Source organism: Phoenix dactylifera, chromosome 9, assembly GCF_051530095.1.
Source record: "Phoenix dactylifera cultivar Ajwa chromosome 9, Ajwa_hap1_PhDact_Kaust_v1.1, whole genome shotgun sequence".
In the NCBI taxonomy this organism is placed as follows: Eukaryota; Viridiplantae; Streptophyta; class Magnoliopsida; order Arecales; family Arecaceae; genus Phoenix; species Phoenix dactylifera.
The window spans coordinates 839,307-850,182 of record NC_143198.1 but is presented as its reverse complement, the minus strand read 5'-3'; the positions used below and the strand labels follow the sequence as shown (position 1 = coordinate 850,182).

Below are 10,876 nucleotides of genomic sequence, written 5' to 3'. Positions count from 1 at the left end.
ACTCTGATCCTCCTGACATTGCTCTTAAAGCATTTTGGAAGCTGTCTTCGGCAACAGTTGCATCAAGATAAATCCAGGTTGAAATATCATATTTTACCATATGAAATAAGAGGGGTCATTTTAATGGCTAGGTGAAGCCTATCAATATCATTTGGTCATATAAGCAAGAGAAAGTCTGACTCTAATTCTTAATCTAATGAGTACTCAGGATTGATGCTGGTGTTAGACTGTAAACAAGATCAAGCAGTAACCCCACTGACGAAAAGATGAGTGCCATAAGCATTAAAAAAATACACGGAGAAGACTCAAGATGTTGACTCCTTGTTGCTATTTGCTTTAGGTGCTGTAGGAGGTACAAGTTGGTGTGGAAATTATACCTGAAGACAGCACTGGATTATAATATTTCCACTTCAAATTCGTGTCTCGGATGATTGGTTATATTGGCCATATACAACAAGAAAAACTGCTATTTGTTAGACATGGCCAAGTATGGGAGGACGGTCCTACAGAATCTTATGAGAAATTCCAGTTTAAGCTCATGGGATGGGCTTCACAAAATGATGATTAGCTGCAAACTCATTTTTTGATTCATGAAGTAGCAACTGTTATTTCAGCTCGAGAAACAAGTATTTTCCATCACCACTATTCTCTATACTCCAAAGCTTTCCTTAAACATGAGTCTTCTCATACTCTAGATACCACTTAAACATGAACTGCAAATATAGAAGAAGAGGACAGTGTAAATATTATTAACTATTTAGCAAGAATATATAAGGCAATGCAAAAAAGTCATTGTGGTCTCCAGAAAAAAAACCATGGTAGTGCATTCTCAAGAAAATTATGAGACAGCAGTAAATTTTTTGTAGTTTAAAGTTTACTGGGAGAAATTAAATAAAATAGGAAAAGGCATCAACTGTCAACTATAAAACAAATTCAAGAATATAGTTTACATGACTCTCTAATTACAAGTGACTTGCAAATTGGGACGACCGAGACACGCTTCACAATGGAGTTTGGTCGAACATGAAAGGACGAGGATTAGATTTCTGCATGAAGATTTGTTCATTTAATTTATGTGCCCTAACTTTATGCTCAGATGTTTGTGTATTATTTAGCTTGAATACTTTGATAGAACTTTTGATAAATATATATAATTTTTCATCTTAAGTTCTATAAGTAAAATCCGGAGGTGTTCATCCTACTGCAAGAGAAACCAGATCATTTAGAAAGAACGAACTATGAATAACAAGCACAAACCAAGTGAACCAACAAATCAGAGAGCTATGGACTTACAGTTCAAGGTGCAATTCCACCTTTTTCTCAACTGCTGCCAAAGTACGCTATACTAAGTTCAATCATTCTTTAAAAGAAAGACAGCTTGACCCTTTTTTTCTTATAGTTGCACTCCATAGCTTCAAAGTTAACAGAAATATGAAGAATGCAATAGAGAAAGTCCAAGTGCATAGAGCTGCATGGCTCACCCAATTGACTCTCCATTAATGCTTTTAGTAGAGAGGGAGAGAAACAAGAGGCACATGCATTAAAAAATGCTAGCATATTCATCAATCTGAATTAAGGAAAAAATATCACAAACAAAAAATTCAATAAAAAGCATTTCACTGGTTGATTCGATGACAATCTAGTGTAGTGCGTATGCCGAATACTGTTTAAAAATTCAGTTATTCCTATGATCTTGTAAAAAGCTTCTAAGACACATGCAATATTATATTTGGAAAAAAAGGTATTTGAACATTTTGAGATCTTCTTAAAATGAGTTACGTTACAAAGAATGACAAAATATATCAGCAAGAGATGTGCTAAGGGGCACCATACATTCAATTTTTTTGATGGAAGACCTAGACATATGTTGCTTGCTCAAATAATGCTTGTATCAATTCTGCATCACCTAAATAAATCTCCTACTGGAGAGAAATGTATCAGGGAAGGTAACTAAGAACAGATTCACTGAGATGAATGTATCATTTAGTCTGACCCTGAAAGAGAAGCTGGAGAGCAATTTCATACATTTTCAGAACTCAGAATAGTTTCATTAAAGTACATGTAGTTTTTCCATCTAACATGAATATAATTATATTCCACTTTTATAAGCAAGATTTGCGACCTCACATGCATGAGTGCCAATGACATAAAAACATGATAAATGTGCTCTCTCTCAGTGCAATAAGAGAAGAACTTAAATGGTCATTTTCTCCATTTGGTGAAGAATTTGCTCCCATTATTTATTTATTTATTTATGAAACCTGATAAACAAACTTTCATTTTTATTTATAAAATCTTCATTGCCATTGTTTCCTCCTGATATCAGGAAAGCAGATGGGAGGAGGTCATCTGCGAGAAATCAGGGCGCACACAATACAGGAACTCATTCCTTATACTAAGTTGATTTGAGGTATTATTCGATGTCGCCAAAACAAGTAAGTGATCATTTGTGAAATCACTTCTGTCAAAAATTTAACTAATCCCCTCGAGCAACATGCCGAATCCAATTCGAACTCAATAATTGAATTGGATTCCTTAAGCGGCGTGCCAAGGACTACCTTAAACTCAAAGTTTGTATCCTTGTTTATCCATCTATAATGTATCATAATTAGAAATGTCTTTTGCTTGTCTGCTCCTGCCACAGCCTGTGCCAGTTCAAACTCGCATTTGCATTTCTTACACTTAACCTCAAAACCTTACTATAATTACAGATAAGTCCCAGGCTGCTGTCCAAATTTGTACTAGTCTCGGCAGGTGACGTGCCGGCACTAGTTAAAACTTAATAGCTACATTATTACACGTAAACCCCTAATCTTTAGAATTATAAACCATTTTTCCTCCACCGTTATGACTCGCTCCATCTTTTTTTATCTGCGAAGGTATCAGGGAGGTGGTTCCGGTGGGGCAGTGGGGAGCGACGGATGTCTTCTTCCACTAGCCTCCCGAGCTCCGGCGTCGGAGGAGGCGGCGGGCCGTGGCCGTCGATGACGTCGGTGACATCGTCGGGGAAGAGGATTCAGAAGGAGATGCTGGAGCTCAACGCCGATCCCCCCGCCGATTGCTCCGCCGGGCCCAAGGGCGACAATCTCTACCACTGGGTCTCCACCATGATCGGACCTCAAGGTATTCTATTGTACTCTAACCCCTTTCTCACCTCCGCCTCTTCTTCAATTGAGGACCCCCGCACCCTCGAATATTTCGATGAATTAGTGCACTCGAATTTTGGAGTTAAAGCTGCAATTTTAGTCCCAAAATACAGTCTTTTAAGCTAACTCCCCTCCCCATAGAAGAATGGGACTAGGGTTTTTGATGGCTTATATTAGTTATGGCTTGAATGTATTTCAACTTAGTATGTTCATTTCCATAGGAAAATATTTTTATTCCTTAGTTTTTTGCTTAATTTATGGGTTATGGGTATTACTTCAGACTATTTATCTGTTTTGATCTGGGGAATTATTCGTGTACTAGTTAAAGCATGATTTATTGGCTATAAAACCTAAGATGGGTGTTGCCATTTGCAGTAAATGATGCCTTAAAATGCCCTATACTTCTTTTATCTATACGTGGGTTTCGATATGAAAAAAAATGCTGAAGCAGAACCCCTATAGCTGACTCTATTTAAGGAAATAAGGTTTTCTTTATTTTTTTTTATTACCAGGAATTTACCACATTTTACTTCACACTTTCACCTTTTGGCAAGGATAGTTGAAAACGTGAAGAACAAGGTGATTCATTCTACCTAAAATGTTTCCTGCATCACAATTCAATTAATGTTTTGCTTGCTTCATGTCTATTCATGGATGTATTTCTACCAGGAAACTAAACTTTACAGTTTGTAGCTTGCAAGATTGTCGAGGTGTCTAGATGTTCTCTAGTTGGTGGGGACGCTTTCCTGGTTGGTGACATATGCCATCTTACTTCACCAAAAAAGGGAGTGGGGTGGGGAATTTATAAATAACTAAATAAACCATTCTAACATGATAGAAGCTGAGATGAATCAATATGAACTTATGATTTCGTGACATTAATTTATAAATAGAGAATTGAGGAAAACACAAATCAGGACAATTAAAACAAAAAGGAGTATGCAAACTGTGAAATATGTGTTCCTGTGCAGGAAGGGAAGGTTGGGTAAAGGAGGAAACATATAAAGTAAGAAAAGGAGTGTAGAATCAAATAAAAGAAGGAAAATAACGACTAAATTATAGCTGATCACCGGCCAGACCTCAGGCCTAAATTCTATTTATTTTTAGTCGGGCTTCTGGCCAGGCCTATTTAAAATTTGATCTTCTTTGTGCCCAAGCCCGGCCCATGATCAGCACTGGACTAAATATAACGGAAAAGACAAAGTAGGAGTATGAAGACCCAAACATAATGACGGCAGAAGCAGTGGAAAGAAAGGAAAAGCAAAAGAGGAAAGGAAAAGGGGAAGAAAATGAGGAAGAAAAGGGGAATGGAAGAAGAAGATAAAGGCTGAAGAATGCTACAAGGGATCTATTTGTTTGCAAAGATATGGATGTTATGATATTAGAGAGTGGGTTTAGAACACCTAAAAATGCCAACTTTTTGGACAAATTCTTCCATTACAAAGAATGATCAAGACGAGAAAGAGGGCAATGGTGAGCCATAAGTGAGGGGATGTCTTCTTCCACCGGCTTCCTAAGCACCATAGCCGTTGACAATACCGAGCAAGAGGATGACATTGGGAAGTGGGGAGCAAGTAGAGGAGTGCACTTATGGCCACCAGTGATGTTGATGTTGATTCGAGGATGCTCGATGTCGACCCGCCCTGCTGACTGCTTCATTAACCTTGGCAACAAAATCAGTTAATATGGTATTCCTAAGCTTTGCACAATGGATGAGTTGTTGTCAGTTTTACATAGTTTGGTTCTTTTAACTTTTTTTTTTGTTTTTTTATGTATACCATGAAATGCATTAATATCATCTAATCTCTACTCTATGTTTGCTTTCGCTTGTGATTTATATAAAAATATTATATAAGAAAATGAAATATTAGAAGGATTCAACTATGGGTTATTTAGCTGGTATTGTTCTTGTATGTAGGTTCTCCATATGAAGGTGGAATATTTTTTCTTGACATCATGTTTCCACCTGATTATCCATTCAATCCCCCCAAGGTATGAGAAAATTGAACTGGAAACTAAACAACGTGTTTTCACTTCCATGAAAGTCATGTCATATAATGATATCTTAAAAATTTTTGGTTATATAACAGTACTTTAATATGATGTTGTCATATTGTATCATCTGAATTTCTTCAATTCTCATTTCAAAAAATAGATCTACTTGGATTTAACAACATAGCATTTATCTCTCTTTTGTTTCCCCTACCTAGTGATTTGCTGATCGTATATGATGCATCAACATAATATTAATGAATTCTTGTAGATCAGCAATTTTTAGGATTGAAAGTTTTATAGGTGTATGGTTGTTTCAAATTTTTGGGTGTTTGTTGGGTTAATCTACCACTTTAAAGGATGTCTGATGAAGTTTTGTTAGGTTTCTCAGTCAAAGAAAGTCATATTAGTTTTAGAAAGTGCTTCTTGAATCCCAATATTAAGTTTTTCAACCTTCAGGTTGAGTGCAGCCTTATTTTATTCTTTGTTTGGTTGATATCCTTTACCATATTTAAGAAAACTCTGTACTGCAGTTTCTGTTCCAAATCATTTTCTAATATTGGAAGTTCTTAAAGCACATAGAAAAGTCCTTCAGATATCGTCGATTAAAAGAAGATGAAATGGAAATGTTTCGGTGCTTCTGCAATGATTTGCAGCAGTAAAATCTGAGAAGTTTCTGGCTGTTGACTTCTCCACCTCATTCTATCAAAGCCTAGGAGAAGTAATTGGTTGAAAAAGCAGTAGGATGGACCTCTCAGTTGAAATGCCTGTCAGCAAGATGAAATAGATTTTAGCTTTTACTTTGGAGTCAAAAATTCTAATCAGTTCACCGTTATTAGTGGTTGGTTCCATGATTTTAAATGCATGATCATTCTGGTGAATTATTCAGTCAGAGGAGTTGGCCAGGTGTCAGAGGATCAAAGTTTTCTTCAGCTCTCTTTATCTTCACGTTTCTTTCTCCGAGAAAGAAGTTCAACAAGGTTGATATTTCACTAGAAACAAAGATCTACCATAATTCAGGGTATAGCTTATTCTTGGCTGCATTTTTTACTCATGACTTTGCCATTTAGAGACTGGTGTTTACTTTTCTTGCTTATCCTTGGCTAGCAGGAATAAGATAAAATTGAATAGACCCGAGCTGGTAGGAATCTTCTCCCTGTGCAGAGAAATAAGAAAGTGAGAGATTGAATGCCGGAGCAGTATATAGATTGCATGTTGTTAGCATCTTGATTTAGTGGCAAAGGATAGAATAAAGATCTTCTGCTTTAGTGCCATGTTACTCAAGGGAGTAAATAGAGTGAAACCTGTCATTTCTAATAGTGGGCTATTTCTAATAGTTTTCATTTTATCTGTAATTGCATTGGAGACTTTCTATCACATTCTTCATGCCATTCATTAACTTTCTTTCATCTTTTGATTGTGATCCCAATTTGATCATTTTGCTTTTTCAGGTTACATTTAAAACTCGGATATACCACTGTAATGTCAACTCTGCTGGAAATCTAAATCTGGACATCTTGAAAGATGGTTGGAGTCCTGCTCTGACAATTTCAAAGGTGCTGCTGGCCATTAAATCAATCATCACCAATCCTGATCCATGTATGTGCTATTGTTTTCTTTTAGTCTCTGATCTTTGATTTTGAGTGTATCCTTTAGTCATATGAAGAATCTTGGATTTGGATATTCTCTTTTAAAACATTGTGTTCCATCCTTGCAGATAACCCGTTAGTATCAAGCATTGCTTGTTTGTATTTGTCAGATAGAGCTAAACATGATGAAATAGCTGCTGAGTGGACTATGCGTTTTGCCAGATAAAGTTATCAGCTTCCTGATAACCAGAAAGCTAATGCAGAGAATTTGGCGAAATTTATGATCATAGAAAGAAAATTTCCTGCAATAGTTTGAGAAGCTGGATACAGCCCTTCTGATGATCATTACATCATACATCTATGATAAGCAACCGAATTTGTTTTTAGCTGTAAATAGTTTGTTCCTTTATGTTTTTCCAGGTAAGGACTCTGACTTGTAGCATGACTATTGCAAGAGAGAATCAGAAAACAATGTCTATGTGCTATTAAAATGTATCAGAATGGCCTTGCTTTTGTTGTGAACTTGTTTTCTTGATGAGCTAAACATTCTATAAGTGGCACACAAACTTCCGAATGTGTGCTTGCATTATTTGAGCTCAACATCATGTTTGAGGACTTTAAACTTTTACAGTTGTGCTTAAGATTGGTTTCTATATTCTTTGTGAAATATATTGTTTGAGTAGAGGATGATAGAAGACCCTCATCAGGAACCTAGGACCAGTGTCAGAAATCGAAAAATTTATTGATTATGATATTAGTAACTGGACACACCATGGTCAAGAATGAATTCAAGCATATGATTGGTTCAAAGGCACCATGGTACTTCAGCTATTTGGACTAGCCAATTTCCTTAAATTTTCCTCCATTACTCGTCTCTGAGAACTATGACTGTCATGATGTTAAATTTTTGATGTCTTGAGTGTTGATTGTCTACAAATTGAAACAGTTTCTAAACTTCGTTATTTGAAGATAATCTTTTCCACAAGGAAAAAAAGATGATAGACCAGATGCATAATAAATCAGCTAGCATCCTAAAGCATTTAAATTTCTTTTCAAACTGCAGCAATTAAACAATTGTGCTTAGTTCTCTTGTTCTTGGAATTGATAATGGTTTCATTTATAGACAATGAAGAGTTTTTGTATTTTCACATTACCTTTACGGTCAATTGAAGGTCATATTCCTATTCGTACAAGATGGACATTGGCTGGTGGTGTTGCATTGGATCTTAGACCCTCAAATATATGATGTTTCTTGAAACATCAGGAATAAACTATCAGATTCAAGATTGCATTTTAAGTCTCCATTTCTATTTGAGTGGAAAAGCAAGAAAAGAACTCCAAAGTCATTGTTAAATCAGATGCAACAATCTGGAAGGTGGGGGAGGAGTCGAGTAGATCTTAGTTTTTGTGAAAAAGAATGGACAGGTGAACATCAAATTTGGGAGAGTGACAAGGATTGTTTTTCAGTTTTTGGCCTTTAATTTGATTCTAATGTTCATGTTTCTAGCCCTTGGTTCACCCTCTTTGGGGGCCATAGTTCAAATATGGTCATATCGGTCAGTATATAATCTTCTGTGCTTCTAAATAAGAAACAGAGAGGGTGGATCCTATATCCTTAGTACCATTATTAGCATCACAACACATTAGAATCAAGAATTTCTGAAATAAAGTTTGTCGAAAATTGAGTACTGTAACTGCCATCAGATGACAAGAAACCTTTTAAAGTTGATCTACATATATAGAAGGATTGGGTTGTTAGATTCTTTTGAGGAAAAATTGCACACAACAACGGTCACTATATTTCTTCAGGTGATTGAATGTATCATAGCTTAACGATTGCTGTAACTATTTCTGCAAACAAATTATTCACAGATTGTTCAAAAATTTACATATGTCGTGGCTTTTTTTTTTTTTTGAAGTATAGTAGACTGATAAGATTATTGGTCGATGATTTTTTAATTGTTGTCATTAATGTCTTACATGCTTTATGGATCCATTTTCTATTCCCCCACCTAATCTTCTGTTCTTTTTTTTTTGTGGGGGGGGGGGGGGGGGGTGTCCCCCAACTTTGACTACTTTCTGCATGTACCCAAATTTCAAATTCCTTCTTGCCAAATTATTCAGAAATTCCAATCTTGTGACGAATGACTATATAAAGCTGTAGGTGAATAGAATAAATGACTTGATAATACTCTTTAAGTGGATGAAATGGTTAAGTTTATAATATTTCTCATGCACCAAAGTATGTCCCATCTGTATCTAGGATACTTCAGTCTCACTCTTAATTCAGCCAACAGCTCTAAAGAGATGTTGATCTTTCATTTAACTTGACCATTTGAAACAGACACCCGACCTTTTGTGAAGCAACTTGCCCCACCTCACCTAAGCTTTAAGTTACACATAAAGCATTCTATAGCTCCTGCCCTCCTGAAAGAGCACACAAGCAGATGCTCAGGTGGTCTTCTTGCATCGAGGACAATGGCGAGCCAATGCGAACCAATCAAGCAACGCCGATACGACCCAAGCATGTCCAGAAGAACTAGGAAGCCCACTTCCACAACCACCACCAAGAGCTCTCAGGATGAAGACAAGGAGCTGCAGAAGAAGAACAACGATGGCTTCCATCGTGTTTCGTTGAAGGAGCTGATGAAAGAAAGCAATGCAGAGAAGGCTGAGAATGGAACTGAGGCTGAGAGTGGAACTGTTCGAGATAATGTGGATGGTATGAAGCTCATGGCAGCGGCGGCAGCGGCAGCAGGAGGAGGAGGAGAGAAGAGCCTCCCCATAGTAAGAAAGCAAGGCGAGGGCATGGAAGGAGCCAAAATGGCTGGATTGGTGACCCGGTATGCGAAGGTGTTGAACCATTTGATCAAGGTGAAGCGCAGCTCGAAGAAGAAAAATGTGGTTCAGCTATTGATGTAGTGGATCTCAGATGGTGTCTTTTTTTGCAGTTTATTGCTGGCTATGGCCATGAATCACGTTTGTATGGATGATGAATGCACGATATCACAAAAGAGTTGAGGGTAGCTCTTTTAAGAACTATTCCTATTGCTTTCATTTCACTCTTGCCATGTATTTAGGCTTCAAGTCAGGCTCCTGATCAAGTGGTACAGATCTCATGGAAAAGGCAAGATTGGTACCATGTCTTCTGTGATTCTTGAGGAAAATTGGTATTGCATTTTTACACGGTAGTAAATTACAAATCTGTGAAATTGCTTTGATTAGTAAGAAATATCGCTCAGCTGGTGTGTTGTTATTTCATTGTTCATTTTGAAATGGTACCAAGAAGTGTGTCACCTCTTGAGTGACTTTTTGGATAGAGATTATGAGTTACCATACAATTGCTTTTGGTTTCTTTAATCTAGGGTTTTTAGATACTTGATACTTCTTACGAGTTTTTTGAGAGAGAGAATATAACATTTGATATTCCAAATCCAATGCAACATTAGCGGCAAATTGTGCATCATTTCAAGCAAGATGACATTTATGTGCTCTTATGCTCACTTGATATGCAAATAGCAGCGTGTATCTTCTTATCATTGTGCATGATCTGCAGCTAACACTGTAGCAGTCTCTAGAATGGTCAAATAAATGTCCGGACAAAGGCTTGACCCAAGTCCATGATCACTCCAAATTTCTTCAACAAGTATGAAGGGTTTATATACACGCATACATATACACACATGTATGTATGTATATTGTGAGATCTAGTCCATCTACACTGGCTTGATCCAATCGATCGGCTGACCAACCATATGCTAAGGTATGGCAGAAATGGTACCAGAGCTTAGGTTTATGATCAGTATCAAAATTTAGGTTTAAAATCACTAAGAATTGTGACAATTGGCTAGGGTTCTATATATGCAATGGCTTCAAATATGAAAATTGGCTCGAGGGTTAATTTTGATTGGATGTGCTCGAGGCAAAGAAAGGATAGAGAAAATTTTGCTCTAGTTCTACCTAAAAAATTTGAACTTTTGGATCTTCTCAATTTCAACTTGGTCGGAAATCACTTAGTGAACCTAGAGAATTTTGGTGAGTTTAAATCAAAGTTGCACAGCGAAAATATAGTGGAATACGAAGATTAGAGATATGTATAAACCTCTCTTATATCCTCACTCTCTCCCAGTAGGATGCCGCCACCAAGGG

The 10,876-nt window shown here is 36.9% G+C and overlaps 2 protein-coding genes across 2 annotated transcripts; both read left to right on the top strand.

Annotated features, from left to right (window-relative positions):
* Positions 1-2,836: 2,836 nt before the first annotated feature.
* FUS9 (Ubiquitin-conjugating enzyme family protein) lies at positions 2,837-7,368 on the top strand. The gene is made up of 4 exons (XM_039120312.3): positions 2,837-3,123; positions 5,065-5,138; positions 6,590-6,737; positions 6,856-7,368. The coding sequence occupies exons 1-4, from the start codon at positions 2,922-2,924 to the stop codon at positions 6,951-6,953; spliced, it is 522 nt and encodes a 173-aa protein (XP_038976240.1). The 5' UTR covers positions 2,837-2,921; the 3' UTR covers positions 6,954-7,368.
* On the top strand, positions 7,006-9,784 carry LOC149752767 (uncharacterized). The gene is made up of 2 exons (XM_089925178.1): positions 7,006-7,147; positions 9,072-9,784. The coding sequence occupies exons 1-2, from the start codon at positions 7,066-7,068 to the stop codon at positions 9,647-9,649; spliced, it is 660 nt and encodes a 219-aa protein (XP_089781304.1). The 5' UTR covers positions 7,006-7,065; the 3' UTR covers positions 9,650-9,784.
* Positions 9,785-10,876: the final 1,092 nt, after the last annotated feature.

Coding starts and splice junctions, on each gene's coding strand:
- FUS9 (XM_039120312.3), top strand. CDS start 2,922: ATGTCTTCTTCCACTAGCCTCCCGAGCTCCGGCGTCGGAGGAGGCGGC. Junction 3,124..5,064: donor CACCATGATCGGACCTCAAG/GTATTCTATTGT, acceptor TCTTGTATGTAG/GTTCTCCATATGAAGGTGGA. Junction 5,139..6,589: donor ATCCATTCAATCCCCCCAAG/GTATGAGAAAAT, acceptor TTGCTTTTTCAG/GTTACATTTAAAACTCGGAT.
- LOC149752767 (XM_089925178.1), top strand. CDS start 7,066: ATGATCATTACATCATACATCTATGATAAGCAACCGAATTTGTTTTTA. Junction 7,148..9,071: donor GTTCCTTTATGTTTTTCCAG/GTAAGGACTCTG, acceptor CATTTGAAACAG/ACACCCGACCTTTTGTGAAG.